The 23973-nt window shown below is 44.2% G+C and overlaps 1 protein-coding gene across 1 annotated transcript in view; it reads right to left on the bottom strand.

Annotated features, from left to right (window-relative positions):
- Pbx1 (PBX homeobox 1) overlaps positions 1 to 22664 on the bottom strand; it is a 272683-nt gene extending 250019 nt beyond the window's left edge. Inside the window, 3 exon segments of the mRNA XM_005071419.4 lie at positions 18687 to 18760; positions 21994 to 22082; positions 22084 to 22664. Coding sequence (XP_005071476.1) covers positions 18687 to 18760; positions 21994 to 22082; positions 22084 to 22185 — 265 coding nt within the window. The 5' untranslated portion in view covers positions 22186 to 22664.
- Positions 22665 to 23973: the final 1309 nt, after the last annotated feature.

The following is a 23973-nucleotide window of genomic DNA, read 5'->3' as shown; positions in this document are numbered from 1 at the left end:
GACATCAGTGAAATGATGCCCATCTTCCTTCTGGAGACAGCACACCCTGCTTTGTCTCCTGCCTACTTTTCTGCATCCATTAGAGAATTCACTCCACAGATATATAGTCTAAACATAAGAGAGGGCATCTTTAGAAGGGGGGATTAAGTACATTTTTCTACTGGTCTGCCTTAGGCAGCAGAACTATGAAAGAATTGTGGTCCTGTAAAAGTACCAACAAACACTCTAATTCCCCAGAGTATAAGGGCAGCACCTGCCACCCATGCACACGTCTTGTTAGACTGCCTGCTTCCCTCTTACTTGCTATCCCCAGAAAGAGCCATGTGATACTTGAATGGATGAATATATTGCTGTCTACAAGCAGCACTTATTCAGGGATGTCAGAGAGAAGAGCCCACAGGTTAGAATGTATGGAGTGATGTGAACAGAGGACAATGTTTACAAACTGAAAGGCCATATATAAATATTTTTTTTAAAAAAACCACCTGTCATACATAGATATCTACAGATAGATATGTACAGCTCTTAGCTCCTGGGATGGCAAGATCAAGGTGAGTTTCTTAGCAATGGAGAGCACAGATGAGGGATTCTCAAGAGCTCATGGTTCTGAAGAATGAAAGACTGAAGCCCCTACTGCAAAGAATCTTACAAAAGACCTGCTTCCAAAGGTCTCCACACCAATCCAAAGGACACACCCTCCTCCAGGCCTGCTAGATTCTTGCTCAAGACCCTCCCTAGGACAAGACTCCACAGCAAAGGCACAAAAAGATCACAGGACTCAACCCTGAAGGTGGCTGAAGGGAATGGAGGCTTGCAGGGCACATGGTTCCTTATTACCTCTTAGAATCTTTAGGACTGCATCAGGACTGGGGGAAGGGTGTCCCCAGAGCCTGACCCTGAGAAGTGACAGCCAAGTTTGAGATATCACAGACTCTGTCCCTGAGAGGAATTTCCAGTGGGGGGGGGGAATGATGAGGGAAGGTGGGGACAATCTTTCCTTTACTCCTCCCCAGGGAGAGGCTTAAATTACACGTGTTCACAGCGGAGGGGGTGGGGGAGGTGTGCTGATGAGAGTCCCCTATTCTGTTTCAGTATTTCCCTAGCCTGAGATTCTACGTTGCTTTCCCTTAAATAAATAAATTTCTACTTGCATTTCTTAGGGTTCTTTTTTTTTAGTGTTATTATGAGACAGAGGAATGCTTTCCTACCATTCCAGCTTGATGGGCAGGGACGAAAAGTAAACAAAGCTGGCACAAGCAGACAGAAAGTTAGTGTAATCTGTGGAGTGGGGATAGAAGGTTTTACAGAAGGAGTGAGGGACCGTTTGTGAATGGGGAGAAAGAAGGTACTGAAACGTGAGCCCCTCATTAAAGCAGCAGCTTCCCCTCCCACCGCCGCCCCTCAACTGAAAGGGTCTGTCTAGCCAGCTTCCTAAATCTGATTATCACTTGTCTTTACACGGTTCTCATGTGTCCCCGTGTGCACACTTCCCACCCCATCATCTCCACAGAAACCCTCTCACACTTCCTAAACCCAAAGTCCAAGATCACAGCTCAGAAAACAGAGAAGCTATTCAACAACTCTTCCCCATTCAATAACAGGTTGACTGAACCACAAACCTCTCTGTGTGTGCGCTTGGTTGAAGTGGTCCAACAAGAGGCATTTCCTTCCATCCTCAAGCTCACTTCCACTCATCACATGCAAACCTACGTGAAATTTATAAATTGGCACCCTTCAGGCAGAGAATGCTGATTTTGGAAACAATTTCTTAAAACGTTCAGTCTAAAATAATTAAATTCAAAGTAGATAAAGATAAATTATCCGTGACTTGCCCTTCTTTCTCTCTCTCCTCTACTAATGTTTGTTGAGCACAGAAAACATACTTGAGGAGCCTGGAGAGATGGATCAGTGGTTAAGGGCACTGGCTCTTATTCTTCTATAAGTCTCAAGTTCCATTCCCAGCACCCACATGCAGGCTCACACTGTAAGTATAGTTTTAGAAGACCTTATGCTGTCATCTGGCTTCTAAGGAAGGGTACCATACACCGACGTCCATGTAGACAAAATACCCATACACATATAAAATAATTGAAACACACACACACACTTTTATATATAACACACTGTCTCAGAGAAGCAACAGGACTACAAAAGCCTAGCCAGCTAGGAATTTAGCATCTCCAAGCTGGGGCTCACAGTCTCAGCAGTGAATGATTCAGGACACATCTTGAGAGCACATTATGGGTGGGTTAAGTATGATGCTACATTCTAGCCTCCCACCCGCCCCCCAAAGCTTAAACAAAGCTTAGCTGAGTGCCGTTCTCCCAAAGTTGTGTTTTTTGAGGACAAGGTCCAATCTTGCCTTTGCTTGGTTTACCACTGGAGTGAGTGAAATGGGAAGCCGGAGAAGGGAAACAGAGGAGAAAGGGAAATAAGTTGAAAATTCTCTGTTGTAAATGTATGAACAAACAACTAAAAATTACCCATTCCAGTTGAGAGCTGATATAGTCATCATCTGCTTCTCAAGTCCCTGTTTTATACGTATGTTCAAGCCTGCCCCTCCTGGTCTTGGGATTCTGCTTATCTGTGAGTCACTTACCAGGAATTGGGGTGGAGGTGGGGGAACCAGCCACAACTCTGGCTGCCTAGGATGCCTGGAAACACAGGTCCCCGCTCCCAGTCCAATGTGCTAGGTTAACAGTAGACTGAGAAAGGACCCACACTCGTTCTCACCCTGCCATCTGGGGGTGGGATAATTTCTCACAACAGAAATGATGTGACAAATCTATGGTAGCTCCAAGTCCTCTAAGAGGTAACCCCACCCTGGTGGTTTATTCCCCACCTCTCCTGACTGAAAGAATTCATCTCCAAACTCCAAAAGGAGTGAGCTGTATTAGATAAGTATTTGAAGCAACATTACAAACTGTTTTGCAAAAGACAGAATGTTTACCACCTCCATATGGCACTCGCCTCCCCAACTGCTCTGTCCCTGTGTTTGTTTTTAGAAGATCATAAGTTTCTTAATGGTATCTGGGCCAAGAGTACTGAGTATCTACTGCTTGCTGTGTGGACATTAAAGCTACACATACTATTTTAAGAAATTCACAGGCTGGTGAGGAAAATAGATCATAAACCAATAATTATAATGGAGGTCTGTATAAAGGGCTTCAGTAAAATATAATCATTTATTTATTATATCCTCAAGAATGATGCCGATTGTGTCACTTCTGGAATCTTCTCTGCTATATAGCATTAGGGGAAAAATTTGCACGAGGGGGACAAAAAAAAAACTCTGCTTTCCCTAACCAACTTATTCATCTTTAATTCTTTTTTTTTAATTTGAAGTGAATCTTACTTTTACTTGGCACAGGGGGACTTTTGTTGCCAAGAAGGGCAAAGTCAAAACTATATGGTCAGTGTCTCCAGAATCTGATGTGGACAACGTACTCTGTTGATCCAAAGAGACAAGCTGAGGAGGAAGGATGGCAGACGTGCAGCTTTGCCAGCTAACAACCGCTGAGTTTTTTAAAAATCCTTTTCACTTCTATTTAGTAAAGTCCCTTGCACCACGTGTGCAGCTTACTGAGCCGCTTGAATCCGTGGTTGATGTGAGATGAGCAATAAGTAAACAAGATGCATTTCTGCTCAGAAATAGAAGAGAACCTCGTCTCCGAGTATATAATCATCGAAAAATGACAGGTGGAGGTGTAAACACAAGGAAATCCCAAATGGAGCGGGGATATTAAGCCTGGATGGTATAATTAATGGTGAATTTATTTCTTCTCTTGTAAAAATGTCCTTTTTGAAGGTCTTGGGGGTGTGGTACTGTCTTCTAAACAATAAAGTTACACATAGGTGTCTTGACTTATTATTGTTGTTACTAATCTATTCCCTTCCAACACCTGAGATGAAGAAGGGAGAGGCCACACTATGATTGGTCACCTCCACTAAGCTGCATCTCCCCTCCAAGGTGTGAACTGGCCACTCTCTGGGCCACCCGAACTTCTTGGGAAACAGATGATCCATATTCAAAAACCATACACACACACACACACACACACACTCACACACACACACATGCACGTGTGTCCTGGGGAAAGCAGAGGTTTTCTGTAGTGCTGAGACAAGGGTAGGTGTGGAACTAGACTCCCCAGTGGCACCAATGAGGCTCCCTTTTGCATGAAGTAGCATCACTGAAGGGCCCTGACACATAAGGCTCCACAGGAGGCTGAGAGAGAAGAAAGGCAAGGCCAGGAAGTGTTGGCAAGAATAAGGCCCCGTGCCTCCTGATGGGCTTCGGTCCAAATGGTCGGTTTCTGAGAAGGAGCTAGAGAAGGCAGTACACACAGCTGGGATGGTCAAGCTGGAATCCGCTTGTAAAAAGCCATACTCATTGCTGAAAGGGAACAGGCAAAGACCTAATGAAAATCATCAACAGGCCCATGGAGGAATTTGGGCTTAACTCTCTTTTACTTAACTTTTGCTACAAGGACAACCATGGGGCGGCTCAAGTTTTAAGGCCAAAAACCAGGACCAGAGAGAAGTGTAGAAAAAGAGTCTGCTATTGAGACAAGTGGGTAGGATCCCTGAGTTTCCCAGAAGTCATCTCGTGAAGGGTCACTTCATGGAGAGAATGCTTTTGGACAACAATTTACACTGGGAAAAACATGTCCCAGCTCTGCTTCTTAGGCAACTGTGCATCTAGGGGATTTGCTTAAACTGTGAGACGCAATTCCCTGTCTCTGAATGTTGGAGTCATAACAATAGCTCTGCCTAAAGCAAGGGCTTTGGCATACCCAGTCGCTGTTCTGGGGTGTAGACGGAAGTCTCAGTTCCACTGGAAACTGAGGACCCCATTTCTGCTGACATTTTCCATTCAGTTTCGCTCACTATCACTATCCTGCCAGTCTGTCCCCACCCACCCCCTAGGCCCACATCTCCTGAGATCACTTAGAGGCCACAAGCACAAAGCAACAGCTTTTCCATCTACACAGCTCACTTTTCTTCCTTAGTTGACAGCCGGACAGACAGTCTGAGTTTGCACGTTCCCAGGGCCAGAGAAGCCTCCAGGGCCAGTCTGTCCTGGTGACTACACAGAACAGGCAACCAGACCAGTTTGATGCAAAGAGACAGGCAGCTATTTCCTTACCAGCAGAAGGACTGGGCAGGCCACAGTGGGAAAGCCATCACCCCAATTATCATAAACCTTAAGGAGACAGGTGGTCTAAAGCAGGAGGCCTCAAGGAGCCTTAAGTGAATTCAATGTCTTCTCCCAGCAGGGAAGGAGACTAAGAAACACGAGAGCTGTGGAGGGGTGGGTATGAATATGAAAGATGAAGCTAACCATGAAAATTTAATTTGTTAAAATAATGACTAGAGAATGACAGATAATGCACAAATTGTCTACATGCATTTATTAAACACATAATAAATGTGCATATGAGTATATACATATTATATGTGTGTGTGCACCATGATAAAAATTAATTCCACCTTCTAGGGCGCATCATTGTTTGTCTCCCTGCTAGCAAGAACCCTGGAGCACAGAGGCAAATTTCAGCTTCCTCTCTGGCAGATGGAGGCCGTGTAGCTTAAGCTGCCCAGGTGAGCAAATGTCACCGAATACCTATTTGGAGGGTGGTAAATTCCAGCTATCTCAGGGAAATGCCAAGTGGTCTCAGGTCACAAGTTTGGCAAATAGCAATTTGGAAGGGGGAAGGGGCGGGGCCCAGGGGAGAAAAAGAACAAGAGAGAATAAACGGGAAAGGGAAAGAGGAAATGAAGGAGGTTACTGGAACAACAGGCAAGGCCTCAAACATAGTAATTTCTCAGACTGCCTAAGCATAAAATTAGAACCGTTTGCTTCAAAGCCAGCACGTGTCTTTCTCCATGGGGAAGCCGAGGTGGCCATGAACTCCAGTTCTGAAGACGTTTATAGCCACGATCCTGGTGCTAAGGAACATGGCCGCTCATAGGCACAGGCTTGAGTCCGCTGCCCATGGTACAGAAACTGTGACCATGACTTGGACACCCTCGAGGGCTGTGAGCTCCTTGAAGGTAATGGCCATGACTGGCACAACCTTGTTCCCCCTCCTTCACAATAATACGAACATCAAGCGAGCTTCATAAATACTTGTCCATTACTAAAGCAGTAAGTAAGGGGAAGCAGAATATGGATTCTCCAGCCATGTTGAGGCAGGCAAAGACCTAAAACAAATGCTTCTCAAGTGAAAACATCAACCTAAACGAGGGGAGAGTTTAACTTTTTCTTAATTCGACCTGTAGTTTCCCAACAGATGATCTCTATAAACATTTAATGAAGCTCACTAATAAACAATGCAACCCTGTATGGCTTCCCCTCATGAAAAGCAGTATTCACCGGGTAGCATTACAGGTGAAGAGGCAGAGGATAAGGGGATCTTGGCATGTCAGCTAGCCTTTGCATACTTAGGCCACACGAGAGTCACAGAGCCACATATTTATTTCCTTTGTACTGATGAAAACCAACCAAGAAGACAAAAAACATCCCAGCCAGTGATAAGACACCCAGAAAAGGGAAGCAGGGGTACGTAACTACCTACTCCGTCTTCGGTTGTAACTAGGCGGCTTTTACTGTTGCTACCCTTCTATTTTAACTACACCTGTACCACTTCACATAACATGTGAACCCTTGTCCTGCACCACAACCCTTCCATCCTCCACCCCAGGGCACAGGGAAGAGAAACAGTCTGTAGAATAACAGGCCTGGTTCTCCAGTGGGCTGGTCCGACACTAGGCTCTTGAAAATTTATGGAGAGAATTAAGTCATAGATATTTTTCCTAGTTGGGAGACTATCCAACCTTGCTGACTTCTGCCTCGCCACATGGTTGCAATGCTGTTTTTGGGGGGCGGGAGGAATCACCCCACAATGCTGTAGAAGGGCAATAATAGAAAAGCACACAGATTTGTTGAGGAATAATAAGCTCAGATCAAGCACGCCTTTCCAAGTGTAACTTTCGAAGAAGAAAAATAAAGCAATGGGACTTTGGCAGGAACCTGACGACAGCCCCTTCCTGCCCTGGCTCCAGTAGGCTAGGTGGGGGAGGGGATGCAACTGTGTGCACAGGGCCCAAAATGAGTTGTCTGGCTTCTAAAAACTGGCCTAAATCAGGCATAGTCTCTCAAACAAGGCAAGAGGCCATGTAAGAAACTAGGTAGGATAGAAGGCCTGGAGCCTTCCCCAAGTGCTCGAGAAATCACACCAAGCTTAACAAAAACAAACGTCAAAGCTGTTTAAAGTACATCAAGGTTCTACAGGTTAAAAATGTCCCCAGGGGAAGGTGCTGCACTCCCCATAATAGCTGAGAGAGACAGAAAGCAAGATGGGGAGGTTTACACAGTAACTTCATGTTCTATGATTTAACCCAATTCGAGAGACGAAGAAACAACTGGGATATTTATTGATCAGAGCTGAAACAGAGCCCACTAAAAGAGGAGCTGCAAATTGGCATGCAAGCAGACAGACCTCAGCACGCTTCGGAATCTCTTTATGCAAAACCTCCAGGCCTGCATTGTGCATTTGGGAATGCAGCACCCATCACAGGAGACACACACACAGGGACTTACCCTGAATAGGGATCCTGGGGGGCCCTGCTGGTGTGGTGGGGGAGTCCAGCCCAGCCTTGAAAGTGTTCAGGAAAGGAAGCAAGATTCCCAAGAAAGAGGATCCTTTCTGGAGAGGCACTTATCTCTTGTCACCCTTGAGGTCAGCCCAGAAGGATGAGAAAGCCCTTCTGAAATGCCCTCACCCCACCCCTGCTGATGCCTTGCTATCCAGGCACATGGGGAAAGCAAGCAAGCCTTAACACCAGGCAGGCCCTGCATGCACCATCCCAAGCCTTGCAAAGCTGTGCTGGGGCCTCAAGACAGGGCCTCAAGTCGTCCTAAGCATCCACCAACCAGCCAATCAGCCTCCCTGTGCATCCCCAGCTGCTACAGGACTGTACCAGGCCAAGTCCATAGATCTGTGATGACCCAGCCCCTACCCCTGTAGGATACACACACAGGAAATACCCTAGTGCTTCTGCTAGGCCCAGATCCCATGTGAGAAGATCACATCTTAGAAGGACCTGTCCTCAGGTGACCGAACTCCTTCACCACCCCTCAACTTCTTTCAATGCCCCGCCCATTTCTCTTGAATATTCTTGTTTATTGTTGGGGCCATTCTCTCTCTCTCTCTCCCTCTCTCTCTCTCCTGCTCTACTTTATCCCCCCATAAGACTTAGTTTGTAACATCACACTATGACTTCTCCCTCCTATCTAGATGGCATCACCACCCACCAACACCCACCCAGGATTTTCCCTCCTGGGGGCTTGGAAATGATTACAGACACCCTAGCAAGGAGGCCACACAAAGACGAGCTGAGGAGCCTAGATACTGGTTCTCTGTTTTTAACTGTGTCTTAATGTAGTATGGGGGGGCACGCGGGGGGGGCTCTGCTTGTACCATGTGGTAAGGAATTAGCCCTCAACTCTCTCGGAGCTTTCCACACTGCTATTTCGGAAGGGCGTCGGCAGGGTTCATTGGTGCTGTTTCAAGGAGGCTTTCTTTGTTAGGGACAAAATATAAATGCTAAGTTTCAGCCCTATTAACAACAGCAATTGTTAGAAATCTCTGACAGTGACCACACTTGAGATCTCAAATCACCCAAAATCCTCACAAAAAAAAAGTCCAGCTACTCTCTTCCTGAATTAGCCCAGACCACCAGGTAAATATATTCCTTTCAGCTGCTGGCAGATTCAACTAGTCTGAAAATGTCAACTTTCCTTTTTCCCTTTCTGTCCACACTTCTGCAAGCAAAGCCAAGCTACCAAGCATCTTTTAAAAAGAAAACCTCTAATAAAGTTTCACTGACAGATAAGATAGGTGGGATGGCATAGAGACCACCAAGTCACTCTCCAAGTCCATGGTGGAAACCAAACTCAGACTTCCAAACGTCCTGGGCTTGACTTCATGAACACAGAAAGGTCTACATCATTCCCTCATTTGTTCCAATCTGGGATTTCCAATCTAAGATCCCATAGTTACAAATACATAATATGCATGAAACATTTGCAGGAGTTGCCAAGCCAACAAGGTAAGCATAACTGGCCCCCAGCTGAATACTTCCATCATAAACATTTTTCAAATTCCACCCCTCAGTTTGTCTTATTCAATTCAACGTGATTGATGGAAGTAGCTGTAACACCACCATAACCAGTTTTACGTGACTGCCTAGAAAAGACACAGGGATTCCCAGGCTAAATTTGAATCAGCATCACAATGAGAAAGAATTCTCTCATAATGCTCCACCTGCCTCCCGGTTTGTGTTCCTAAACTTCGGGAGGGAGTCGTGTTGGGGCTCACAGCCTGTATAAAGTAGGGTCAGACTAGTGGCTCTCTTTTATATACCCAAACCAGGAAAGCTGAGACCCAACGATAAATCGGTACTCTCAAAATAACATACTAACATGGAGACAGAGCGCACCAGGCTTGAAGGGCAATCCAGCAGTTCAGTCTAGCGGTTCAGTCTAGCGGTTCTATCACATATAAGTCCTTTGATTTGTTCCCATTCTGTCGCAGCTAAAGATAGCAAGATGGCTGTTTGGCCCACTCAGTTATTTTAGGGAACCTCCGAGGATTTTTGTTAGGGGTAGAGAACAACAGATGAGCAATTATAGAGAGAAATTATTCGAAAACCAGAGTAGGTACCTCTGGTCTGGGTACATGGTTTCATCCTAGCTCATGGTGGTATCTGCAGATGGGTGCAGGGTACAGGAATCCTCTCATAAGCCTTCCCATGTGTGACCACCCAGCAGAAGCCAGTTTCAACAGCTACAGATTCACAGATCCAGTTTGAAGAGGCAATGGCACATCTCCCTCAAACTATAAGAACTTTGACTAACACAAGGGAGGAAGAGGCAAGCAGATTTCTGTGAGTTTGAGGCCAGCCTGGTCTACAAAGCAAGTTCCAGGACACCCTGTGCCATTACACAGAGAAGCCCTATCTTGAAAAACAAAACAAAGTAAGAAAGAAAGAAAGAAATTTGACAAAGTAGGGGGATATTCCTTTAGATAGCCATGCAATGACGGGGCTGATCAACAAATAGGATTGTAACAGGCAGCCATCAAGCCTGAGAAATACAACCTGGTGAATTAAGATGCTTTCCACATGGGGCATAAACACTTCATTTCAAAGTTGTATTACAAAGCAGAGCCCCAAATAGCCCCTTAACATTTAGGGTAATTACTAGTTGAACTACTTTAGGCACACGTAGGTTAAATAAGATGCAATCCTGAAGTTTACTTTACCTGTTTCCTTTTATTTGTTTTCTATTGTTTGTTTGCTCTTTTGATGGAGTGACTAGCAAGCTTCGATGGCTAACTTTAAAATTATGTACATGTCCTCCATAACATCACTGTTTCGTCCCAGAACTCTGCGGCTGGGTGCAAAAAGTGTGCAAGGATCAGGTAGACAAGTACAAAGAACATAGTCAGCATTGGGACAGCCTCCAAAGTCCTGGTTGAGGTAACAAAACATCTCACAGAGAGATGGGGCTGTAACCCGGGAGAGAGGTGGTCAGCACCCAGGCTCACAGAGTCTGGAAACTAATGGTAGCTGCAATTAATTGAGCACAGGCATCCAACAGCATGCTTCCCGGTGTTGTCTTGTTTGGTCTGCCAAGTGAGTCTGGGTCCTAGGTATTATTTTCACTACAGATGAGGAAATTGATGCCCTGTGAAATCAAATAACTAATGTGATTTGACCCGGTTGGTTTGACTGCAAGTCCATGCTCTATCATTCTAAGTTGCTACTGAGAATTGGCTGTTGTTTTCCAAGTGTCTACCTCCCCGGGGATATGGCGTATGTTACTCCAGTGCTAGAGACTGGTCGATTTAGCTTACCTAACTCTTTAGCACACTAACTGTTCTGAGAGGAGTTCCACAGGAATCCTGATCATGCATATTTTGTGTAATAAACTTTTCAAAGTACGTCTTTTTCACTGAGCTAATAGACTGACTCGTGGATGGGAGAAAGCACACAGTCGTGTCCTAAAATTGGAAAAGAAGATGGTTCTGGTCAGAAAAGGGGGTAAAACAACTGGATAGCTGGGGTTGCTGAAGACAAAACCTAGCATCATTCATAACAGGACACAAGGATATGTCAGGGCTGCAGGGCTGGCTCAGCGGTTAAGAGCACTGGCTGCTCTTCCAGAAGACCGGGTTCAATTCGCAGCCACCACAAGGAAGCTCACAACTCACTGTAGCTCCAGTTCCAGATTATCTGACACCTTCACACAAGCATACATGCAGGGAAAACACCAATGCACACAAAACAAGTAAAGAAATAACTCTAAAACAAACATAAATAAAATAAAACCTGAATAGTGCCCGGAGTTTTACCAGGTGGTAGTGGCACACACCTTTAATTCTAGCACCCTGGAGGCAGAGTCAGGCAGATCTCTGAGTTTGAGGCCAGCCTGGTCTACAGAGTGAGTTCCAGGACAGCCAGGACTAAACTCTATCTCAGAAAAGAAAAGATGGGAAGAGTAAAACCGTGGCCAAATCTTGAAAACAGGTTAAATGGGAGAACCCAGTCATGAAGTAGACACAGGTATGATTATACTCCTGTGGAATGGCACCATGCACAGAGGCAGACTATGAGATCAGGGGCTGTTAGGGTTCAGGCATGGGAGAAGGAGATGGGTACTGGGCTAGGGAGGGACTAAAACAATCCAAAACTAGATTGTGGTGCTAAGTGCACAGCTCTGTGAGTACACTAAAACCCACTGAATGGTACTTTGTGTACGGGCAATTTTCATAGTATATAAAATATATTTCAGACACATGTTTAAAAAATAACATAAAGAAGTAGTAGCCTGATGTGTGTCAAGAAGCCCATTGTGGTGATGAAGATGGTTATTTCTCCTACATAGAGAACACATAGGGAAACTGGGGCAAGGTCAGGAGGTTCTGATGTGTTTTTATTAAGTTCCCACCTTGAGGCTCCGCAGGTTGAACGGAGGGGTCTGCGCATGCTCAGAGAAAGCACTTTAACTCTGATGTGCTGTCTCCAGTAGGTGTTACTGGGGAAACATCTACAGCACAGACAATCCTAGCTAGGTAGGTGGTGGCTGTCTGGGAAGAACATGATTAAAAGTCCCTGTCCCTCCTCTTCATCATTCTGAATCCTGCCCTTCTTCTGGCTGAACACAGCTAATTCTCACTTGAAGAAAATACGTGAGAAGCTAACCTTAAATTCAGCAATTTTTCTCTTTCAGGCCTTGGAATTGGTTCAGCCCTTAGGGACCATCTGGTGGAGGTCTCTCTCTTTCATGTAAGAAAATAGGGCCAGAAACCATAAAACCTGCTGGCCCTGGATGTTTACACCAGACACTGTAATTTACATCTACTCCCTCGTTTAATCCTCCCAGTGACCCTTCAACATATATTCAAGCTTGGGAGGGTACTCAGGAAAAGGATGGCACATACCCAAGTGTGGGTATTGGGGTCTCAAGAGAGGATCTCCATGGCAACAGACAGGTCACCATAGCAACAGATAACTATCAGATTATTCACGGAGGTATCACTGTGACCTTCATTTTATAAAAAGGCAAAATAAGTCTCAGAGAAGTTTAGCAACCTAAGTAAGGTCACACAGCAAAATAGTAGCAGATCAAGGAGACTGGCTGTAGAAGCCAAGTAGGTAACTGCCAACTACTGTCACAGTTTCTCCTAAAATTAAGAAATTTGCCTTGTTTTATTGTTTACAACCAGCAGTAAGGATGAGGCACCCATCCCAATGTCCACTTATTGATAGTTCTGGGAGCAGATGTAGGTAAAGCTATAGGCGGCAGCAAAAGAAGTGGACTTTGACCCCACAGCACCTTGGTCTCCACTCACGCTGCGACAGAAAGAAGCCTTCGGCAAATCACTAGTGACCTGGTGCCACCATTCCAGGGCTGCACAGCTCCATGACAATCTACACCTGCGCTCTTTACACCCTGGGAGCCACCTTGCCAACTGATAAGAAGTGCTGTCTCTGAGATGCCAAGGGGGCAAAACATAGGCACTCTGCCCCACCCCCAGACAAGTCACTGCCTTTCCCCATCATTACAAGGCAGCAGGCACATGTTCCTGTAGTCTGAGGGTTGGTGCCAGGGGACAGGAAGTCAGTGGAATTCACACAGAATACTCAGGAACCCTGTATTTACTTTGTTCAGAGATTCTGTCACACCATCTCAAGTAAGGAACAGGACTAGTAAAAACTGGTGTATTCCCCCTAGTCCAGGTTAACCAGGCAATAGAAATGAGTAGGTACTTTGGGTGATTAAAAAAAGAAAAAAAAAAGGCGTGGTTTCCTATAGCCTTAATCCCAGCATGTGGGATAGAGGCAAAGGAGGGTGCATCACTGTGAGTTCAAGGCTACTAGGGTATACATAACACATAACTTGTTCTGGGGCAGCCAGAGCTACATGGTGAGACCCTGTCTCAGAAAACGTCATCCTTGGACATTATAGCAAGTCTATGGCCAGCCTGGACTACATGAGATCTTGTCTCAAACAAATAAATATAAAGATATATAGATGGATATATTACATATATAAAACCAAGTGCAGGCATTATACGTCCTTCTATACGATATTTAGGCTCAGCTGTCCGAAGGGATACATATAATATAGGTCTCAACAGAAGCAAGGGGCCAATGAGATGGCTCTGAGAGTGCTGGTAGCTGAGCCTGACACTCATCCCCAGGGCCCATATGGTGAAAGGTGAGAACCAACTCCTGAAAGCTGTTCTCTGACCTCCATACACCTGTCACGGAACTCTTCATCCCACCCCCACCCCCAGAGAATAAACGGCATATACAATTTTTAAAAATTTTAAGATGCCAGAGCTCGGCTTTAAAAACTGCCATGCCTTTATGTTTACAGATGCCAATATCTAGGTTTGGGGTTTGCTTGCTTGTTCAGGCCTATTTCTGTAATTGTGCCAAGAATGAGAGAAAATTTATGGATATGAACAGAAAAGGGAAGCAAAGTCTGCAAAAGGCCGGCTCCAGTTGGGAGCTGAGTCCCTGAATCCCAGTAGGGCTTGGCCCTGTGCACACAGCAAGCACACCAGCCTGTCTGCAGCTCCTGTAACTCTAGGTCTAGAGGCTTCTCCTTTGCGTACGGCCTCTTGCAGTCTCCACACAAACTGTCTCTCAAGTTCAATTCAGGCTAGAAAAGAAATAGCATGCAATTCCCCCAATCCGTTTCAAGAAGCTAGGAGCAAATCATACTATATACCCTCTTCCTACATCTCTAGAGTTCCAATGTCTGGGAACGCACTTGCAAGGGATGGGAAGACACTGAATTACCAGGAGACAGAGCAATGATCCAGGTCACCCGACACTGTCTCTCAGAGTCACGCTGCAGGGCCACGGTACGTGTGCATCACAGCAACACCGGCACTTTCTACCCCAAATCCAACCCAAAAAGACCACATTCTCAGCTCCTCAGAGGCATTCTTTTTTAAAAAAGGTTTTGCTTTGGTAGGCCGTGAGCTGAGCTCCTGTAGCACTCACACAGCTCCGAAAGGGACCCGATGGGAGGCTGTCCCAGACTGTCCACAGCGGTTTCTATCCTGCTCTGTTCAGGGAACAAGGCTATTTGTGATTTTCCAAGTCACACACAGCTTCCTTTCACAGTCAGCCCCCAAGACACAGACACACACACACACACACACACACACACACACACACACACACACGGACACGGACACGGACACGGACACACACACATACATACACATACTCACACACACACACACGGACACGGACACGGACACACACACATACATACACATACTCACACACACACACACGGACACGGACACGGACACACACACATACATACACATACTCACACACACATACACACACACATACACACACACACACACACACTCACATGAGTTCTTCAAAGGGAAGAGAAAAAGAAGTAGGGGTCTCATCATGTAGCCGCTATGGCAGGCAGGCAAGAATCAGAAGGGAAGGAGTAAAAAAGGAAATAAAGAGTAGGGCCGAAAACAAATCCTACAGCGCCATGATGGGGGTGTTAATTGAACACAGACAGAAAGAGAAAGAGGAGAACAAAAGAGTGTTAAAGGGGGAGAATCAGTTTTTCAAACCTCCTCCAATTATTTGATTGAACTGGAGCACAGACTGCACTCGGTGAAAACTTAGCTGTGGAGTGCCAGGGATAGCTAGTTACTCTCAGTTCTAAAATTAAAATTCACTCACAACTGCAGCTTGTTCACAAGTGTCTGTAACTATTCTCTGTAACTAACAAACCTCGCTTTTCCCCTTTCCGTATTTTTAAGCCTCTGTGATTTTTGACAGATAAGGGTAAACATTTTTGTTTTAATAAATCAAGAAATCTTTTAGGTACTTATTAAATATTCTCGGTCTATTTTTTCAGAAAATCAAGGTGTTTTGACTTTTTTCTCCTACCCTTCTGGCCCATCAACCCATTTCCCAGTCCACACAGACACAGGCAAAGCAGCCTATCTCTAACCTGTCAGAGAAGTGCCAGGCCTTAAAAAGGAACTTTGACTGTAAATGACCCAAAGTTCGTGCTTGAAGATTCTCCAGCCCCATACTGAACATGCAGCTGAAAGCCACATTCCGGAGCTGTAGATCTCCACAAGGTTTGCTCGCTGTTCACTGCAAATTGCAACCTGACTACATTTTTTTATCCTACTGTTTATTTTTAAAAAGCATAAAGTATCCAAATAAACACTTCTCCACACTCTTAAAGCAAAACACACAAGTTCATCTACTTTTCAAAATCCCGAAGTAATTTCTGACTTAAATACCCATCAATCAACTTTATAATTCAGGCACTGCTGTCTTCTTCGGGTATTATGCACGTGTTTTTGTTTTTGTTTTTTAAGTACCAAAAGGTTGAAGAGATGTCTTAGTCAGTTTTCCTACTTAACTTCTCATTAAATTATTAAAAAAAAAAACAAGAAACAAAAGCAGCAAGCCCCCTGCCAACACACACACACACACACCACTCCTTTCCAGAACCCTGTGTAGGTGAACTGGGAAACACAGTAAGTGCACAGAACCGCTCCAACTCAAATGGCCTCCGCAGGGCTTCAGGTAGCCCTCAGAAACACTCCATGCTATAGATATTGACAGCCCCAATAGGAAAAGTCCCCAAACAGCGAAGAAGGAAGATGTGTGAACTCATCTTTCAAACCATCTTTTAACTAGTTCTAGACTGAGAGCGGGAAACAGACAGACAGACAGACAGAAAAGGGCATCGAGAAGTGTGCAACTTTACAGACACTTTACAATCTCCCAGGACACCAAAGCCATGGAAGATGTGCAAACGGCTCCGATCCTGAGTGGAGGAGTTGAGGCACTTGGAAATTGTTTTAAACACGGTATAGTCTGCTCTACCTTTGACATCAAGGTCTGTTCCTTCCCTGCAGCCACAACACTCAAGTGGAAGAATAGAAGTGAGTTCACACTCCCCCCCACCCAGCTGTCCCCCCCATAGAACCCTGTTTTGTATCCCTTTTCACACAAGGGGCAATCAACATTTACATGACTTCATAAACTATTCCTTAAAACATCCTGTATCATCAGTAACACACATTTTTAAGACTCCAACCATAGACATGTTGACATAAAAAAAAAAACCAAAAGCAGACATCATCTTCCAACCATAAGGACATTATTTTGGCCATACTGTACCTTCCCACCCCGGAGCCAGTATGAACCAAGAACAGTCTTCAGCGCGCACCTGCCTTGGACCGCTCTTCACACCCACCGCTTTGATCTACCACCTCAGCAGGTTTTAATTAGGAGACCAGAATTAAACACTTGGGCAATGATGTACAAGTCAGTGACCCGACTGGTGCCCTTCCCATTAAAAGTATGATAAAGTATCTTTAGGAAGAAAATCTCCTTCAGTCCCTTTATTCCCCGTTCTTTTATATTTGGACTCTAAATTTCATGACGCAAGATTAACAAAACTCCAACTTGACGAGAAACAAAACCCGAGGCTCAGAGTGAATACCCTCACTGGAGGAAGAAAAGAAAAGAATAGAAGGGAGGAAGGAGAGAAGGAGACACATAATGCACACATGCCCACAGCTTCCTGCTGAGTTAATAGAAAGGAAGGAGAAGAAAAAAACTAAAAAATGTAACAAACTGAGGGAAAGCTGCTCTGATATTAGTATGCACAATCAATACATCTCTTAAAAGGCGTCTCTCATGGCTAAAGCAACGCAATTATCAGCTTTGCAATAAGGTTAGGTCCTGGCACAGCCACCTGGATGACTCAGAGGTCTCAGCAGCCCGTCTCAGGTGCTTTGTCTGGGATGTTAGACACTACACAAGTATCATTCACCAAAGGAGCTGTTTACTAATTTCACAGACATTTGAGAGATGCGAGTAATTACATATTCAATCAACGGTGACCTCCTGAAAAGATTCTATTTTTTTCTTTTTAAACAGAGAAATCCAGATTCCTCAAAAAAGAGAAAGAAAGGCAAGCCACCCTCTGCACCCTCCCCCTCCTCTCCATGTGTATCTATCAATGTATATCAACTGAGCATGCAATCATATCTATTGTCACTTTCATTCATGTCATGCCCTTGCTTATGTGGTTTAGATATGAATTATTGACTGTTATACACCTTGTTGTAAAAAATAAAGAAATAAATGGGATGGCAGGTACTTTGCCCGGCTTTAAAGTGGGCTAGAAAGTCTGAGACCAGCAGCCGATCCCGGTTTCCAGCAAGCACCCCTCAGACCCTCTTCACGCCCTGGCTTCAGATTGCCTTCTCAACTCTTTCTTCTTACAAGGGAGCGATTTAACCCACTTTGGAAAATTAAGGACCAAAATAAAGAAACAAGAGGACAGTTGCTAAGTGCCCTTTCTCTGCGCATCTGTTGTTTAAGAACACCTCTGATTGATGACTGCGATTTTTTAATTGTTGCTTTAAAATTTAAATGCCCTCCTGGGATGTGTTATAAGTGTGTTAGTCTATGATATGAGGTCTAGAAAGTAGAAAAACAACACAGGGAATGATCTCAGGATAATGTAGTGCCCTAAATCCAAAGACTGTCCCTCCTAGAAAAAAAAATCAGAGGTCATACAAAAGCCGGCACCTAGTTGCATAGTGCACTCCACAAAGGTATTCGAAGACAATCTTTTGAGAAGCTCAAGTTGGTTGTTATTTGTAAATAACAAATAACAAAAGTAGCAAAAGGAAAGCAGGCTGAAGAGTTTATCTCTCGCACCTCCCCCCAACAGCAGGGGTCAGAGGGACGGGAGCAGTAATTACTGATGAAAATATATTCCTTCAGGAAACGGACTTTTACTTTCGTATTTTTCCCCCAAAACCATATCATTCTATGAATTTCCCATCAGAACCTCTGCCTTCGCCCCAATTTCAAAAACAGTTGGTGCCAGATTTAAAGAAAACAGACTGCTTGAAATCAGCTGTCAAAGATGTTCCCCTTTAGAGAAAGCAGAAAGGTCTTTCATGGTAGCACTTGCATTTTAAAATGTTAAGATCCCAAGAAGAGTAAGAGGGCCACAGGTTCAGTGATTTGACTAGCCCAAGAAAAGCACCCAAAGGTTGGATTTTTTTCATTCCTACCTGTTTTTTCTTTGATTTCACACAACACATTAAACAAGGCGGGCTTCATTCTGTGGCAGTTTAAAGCATGCTTTCTGCAAGAAAAAACAACAACAACAACAAACACAACAGCTTAGGTGGACACTCAAGATCAAACTGACAAGGTACAGGGGGAACCTGATCATTTAGCCAAAAAATTATACTCCAAGCCTAACTCTGTGGCATGCTTCAATTGTTTTTATGACTTAATATACAAAGTCCCACCATAGGAAAAGAAGCAATGTTAATTAGCAGTGAGAGTAGGGATTTCACTACAGAGCAGAAATAACCTAAATTATGCCCATTAGGGAGAGGGTTTTCTCTCTTTTCCTTTTTCTCTTTCTGTCTTTTCCCCCCTTGATAAGTAGTTAAATCAAAGTAGAATTCTTCAACCAAGAACCCTATTGAAGACAATGAAAGCAGCAGGCCAAATGCATAGGTTAACAGTTCTGTATATTCTCTCTGCAAGACCCATAGCCTAGGAGCTATCTGCCTCTGTGTGTGTGTGCATGTGTTTTCAAATTTAATTCATCCATGTGTTCGAATTCATTCTGCAGATGCCCCTGAATTCTCATAAACATAAGATGCTTGAAAGGTCTTGTGAGTAGAACTGTCAATTTATAAAATTTCAGTCCCCAAGTTAAAGAGTATGGAAATGTGTTGCCAGGGGGCAAACATACCCAGATGGGGAATAAATTCATTTCTCTGTGTTCACATTATGGCTCTTGTGCGCACACGGCTTATTTGCAGGTGTTGAAATTCAATTATTTACAATTAGGACCTTGCACCCACTGGGGAAAAAATAAATACAATTTTGCCTTTTAGATTAGTGATTTACCTGGTTCCTGTGGTTGTGCATGTTTCTACTCAGAATGCACTTGAGGGACAGAACAATGTCCTTCCTTCTAGTTTATTATGGACTCACTTAGCAGAATGATATTGTTTTGGAAACAAAATACTGATCTTATCAGCTACTAGCTAAGGGAATTCTGTTTACTAACTAAATGTACGTGTAAAGATAAGCAGAAAACCCTGGCACTCAAAACACATTCAATTCTTTTTCAATCAGTTTTAAAGTATAAAAAAAAAAAGAAGAAGACACATCTTCCAGAGGAGCAGGGATTACCTACACACTCTATACTGTGCAGCAAGGGAATAATAAAGTCAAAATTCAAAATGCACACATATACATCATCTAAAATAGTCATATCTTACTTTCTGAATCAACAAATATATACTACAAAGGAAAAAAGCTTAATTGTCTAAGTAGTTACACATTGTTTCAAGAAAAAAAAAGAGGTTAGAAAATTTTTAGTTCTCAGGAGGAGTTAAAAACAGACTGAAAACATTTCAATATATTTAAGATCTTTTCCCTGGTCTTTAAAAACACTTCTCACCCATCCGTTTTTGTTTTTGTTTTTTAACACGGGCCCAAATGCAAAGGATTGGCAGTTCTGTCTAGAAGCTTTGCTTCCCCACACTTCACAAATGGGGTTGGAGAGAGACAACTGTATTCTTCCCGGTCCCAAACTGTATCTGATCTTTCTCAGCATCTAGGCCATTAAAGGGGATACCCGCTGAGAAGTGTTTGTCCTCAGTTTCACAAAAAGAGAGAGCAGAAAAGTATCGAGGAGCCAAGCTCACTGGCCTCTTCCACTTCATGAACTTGTGATCAAACCAGTTTATCAGTGGTGTCTGAGTGTATTTTTCTGGAACAATGTTATGGAGAAATCTGTTCCAATTGAAGAGAGAATTGCCAGTGGGGAGCCTCTCCTTTGCCATACCCATTAGCTTTTCTTCAGATAATAACATTCAAAAAGAACACCAATTAATTTTTCAAAAATCTTTCCCCTCCACCGTTAAAAACATGAGAATAGTTTGGGGGGAGTCTTTTAACATTCCCAAGTTTTCAGGCGCCCTAAGCCTTAGCACTTTTAAGTTTACATGTTCCATGTGTTAGCAGCTAAAATGAGTGTAATTCATAACATGCGTGCTTTTAGCTGCTTCCTCTTATTTTCTCAAGGCTCTGTTTCCCTTACATAAAATATGTGTTATCCACATAACTGAGTCACATAAGGGCTAGCCGTTTTGTAATATGTTTAAAAGAATTCCAAAGCAAAATAGAAAGCACTTGGAAATTTAACAAAGCTGAGTGATTGTGTGGACATATGTGACCATTGAATTTTTTTTTCAATCTTTCTTATCTGAGTTTGGCCTTGAGCAAGCTGTTAGTGGCTTTGCCACTTAACCTGTGTTTTCATTTTAAAAGAGGATTTGCTGTAAAAATCCTAGAGTTAAGAACCTGGTGGTGGGTTCAATTAAGGAAGCCCCAGTTTCGTAGTTATATTCCTTCATGTCTTGTCCTACTGAAAAACATGAAATTCATACGTGCCTTCATTTCAATTTAGTGGCACTCCAAGTAACCCTGGAAAAGGCTTGGGGTAAAGAATATGATTGATTTTTGTTCCCACCCCTTTAAACAGGACCACACATAAGTGTCTGTCCTGGGAAGGTGAGAACACCAACTCAAATTAAGAGACAATGAAGTTAAACTCAAAATCCCAGTCTCCTACAACTAACAAACAGTCCTCAAAGCAAAATTATCTTCCCTGTCTTCCCATTTTCTTTTTCTAAAACCAAAACGGAGTGACTGCAAGATATTTTCTTACTGTCTGACATCTAACACAGAACTACCCTGCTTTTTGTTTGTTTGTTGTTTTTGTTTGTTTGGGGTGGGGAGTGAGAAAAGAGAAAAGACCAAAAAAATTATGGAGGGGTACATGAAGAAGGAAAATCAAACTTGCTGGATTATCTAAGTAAGGAGCCAGGGGCATCTACAAATAAAGTGTTCTTGGGACATTTTTTATTTTGTCATGTTCCGAAGTCCCTCAACTACAGAAGGCAATGCCGCTCAGAACTTGACAATTCTGCTTCCCTCACACACTTTTTTAAAGCAGTTTTTTAAAAAAGGAAAAGTGCCGAGGCCGCTTTCGGATTAGTTGGCAGCATTTTCGGCGTGGCTGCGTGTTTGTGTGCATTCATACAAATACCTCTAACAGACACACGCACAATATCTACACATTGCCATATCACCGCACGGGCGATCACACTTTCGATAACAACGCTTCTTTAAATTTTACTCCTCCGCCATGGAGTTGTTTGTTAAAATGAGAAAAGAAACAACATTTTTAAAAGAAAGCGCTATAGTGATTCGGTTCCCATTGTTTCCCCTGCGAGAGAGAGGAAAAAAAAAAAAAAAAAGAAAGGCAAAGAAAAGCCTCCATCTCACCTGGCCTGCGCTTCATCCAAACTCTGGTCTGTGATGGTCATAATTTGCTGTAAAATGTCCCCGATGTCCTGCTTCCTCCCGCCCTCCCCCCTCGGTCCCTCCGGCCCCATCCTGCAAGTGCTGGGACAGGCCGGGGTGTCCGGCCATCCCGACCCCAGCGTGGGAATGCATCAGCCTCGGCTGCTCGTCCATCTCCGAAGGCTCCGGCAGCCCCGGTTCTTCCTCTTCGGCTCCTCGGCTCGGCGCCTGGGAAGCACCGAGGCTTTTTATCCTTCAAGCTGTCTTCAAATCCTTTTCAGGATAAACAGGGACCGGGTTTAAAAAAAAAAAAAAAAAGACCAAAAGGGAAAAAAAATCTCTTTGCCTCTTTAGAGGATGGTGGGAGGATGGGGAGGGGGAGGGGGGCGTGAAGGGGTTGCGGGGTGAGGGTGGGGATAAGGGCTGGTGGGGAAGGGTGTTGACTCCAAAAAAGCAAGAAAAATAAACCACCTTCCCACTTGGCGAAAAGAAATCAGAGCTGCCTTGGGTTTTTCAGTCCGATCTCCTTTGCAAGGCAGAAATGGGCTCCCGGCGCTTAAATCTGTGGCTTAATCCTTTTGCAAATATGCATTGATCGGGAGAAAGGAGAGGAAGGCAGGGGGATTGCAATGCAAACTTTCCCCCCCACCCCCCGCTGCCCCTCACCCCCACTCCGGGCCAGAGTGATCTCAAAGGGGGTGGGCTGTAGCAGAAGCCAGATCTCCCCCAGCCGTGGCGGCAGGCAAAGCCCAAGCTCTCTCCTCCTCCGTGTCTCTGCAAACTCCAGCAGCCCCGTCAGCCTCCTGCTTTTGTTTAGCCCAGGCTCAGGACTCCAGAAACATATACAGAAAAACCACAGCCTGAGAGGAGGAGGAGAAGGAGGAGGAGGAGGAGGAGAAGGAGGAGGAGGAGGAGGAGGAGGAGAAGGAGAGGGGAGGGGGCCGAGGGAAGGGGGGAGGGGGCGGAGGCGGAGAGACCAGGAGGAGGGGGCCAGCGGAGGGAGGAGGGCTTCAGAGCCCCGCCCCCGTCTCTGATTGGCTAGTCTAAAGAAACGGACTCTTCCTCCCACTACTTTCCACCCTGCTCCTCCTCCTCAGCCTCCTTCAGCTCCTCCTCGCCCGGTAGTCCTGTCAATCAGAGTTTAGAGGTGGGCCGGGAAGGAGGCGGAGCTAAGAGCAAGTCTCCAGTCCTTAAAGGTACAGAGCTAGGCTAGCTCCGACTCTTGTCTTTCCTGCCTCTCTTAGGCTGCGTCCTTGAGGAAAACGTGGCTCCACTTAAATGCAAGACTGTAAAATTAACACGAACGCATACAGAAGGTGTGGATCCCTCCGCCCCACCCCTCGTTCGCCTACGCAGTGACGCTGTCGTAGTAAACTTGGTTCTCTGAAATCCTTAAACCTCGGAGAAACTGTTGAGAGGAAACTTTGTAGTGTGCCATAGTTAGCAAATAAAATCGAGCTGCTAAGGTAATGCATAATGATCCCTAGTAAATGAAAACCGAGATAGTAGGTAATTTGCAAAGACTCAACTCTAGGCCAGAAAAAAAATACAGATTGCTATTAATTGTGAACTAAAACCAAATAAAACTCAAGAAAAAGACTAATAAATAACTTAACCAAATGAAAAGAATTCAACATTTCTCTTCCCCCCTCAGGGAACTTGATTATTTGGCTTAAACACTTAATAAAGGATTGCATTGTCACAGTCTGGTTCTAGTTTTTAATATAGTCTAATAAGCATTAATAACAGGGAGAAGAAGGAAACTGACATTTATTGAATGCCTACTATGCACAAAGTAATTTACTTGAGTTATTGTATCTAATTCCCAAGACATCTCTGTGAATTATGGAATAATATTATACTCATTTTATAGAGAAGAAACTTAGAAAAGTTAAAGAATTTGCCCCAAGTCCATAGTTATAAAATATGAACGCTGGAATTCATACCCAAGTTTGGCTTTCT

Source organism: Mesocricetus auratus, unplaced genomic scaffold (genome assembly GCF_017639785.1).
Source record: "Mesocricetus auratus isolate SY011 unplaced genomic scaffold, BCM_Maur_2.0 Super-Scaffold_100676, whole genome shotgun sequence".
NCBI classification, from domain to species: Eukaryota; Metazoa; Chordata; class Mammalia; order Rodentia; family Cricetidae; genus Mesocricetus; species Mesocricetus auratus.
This window is presented reverse-complemented; position numbering and strand designations above follow the sequence as displayed.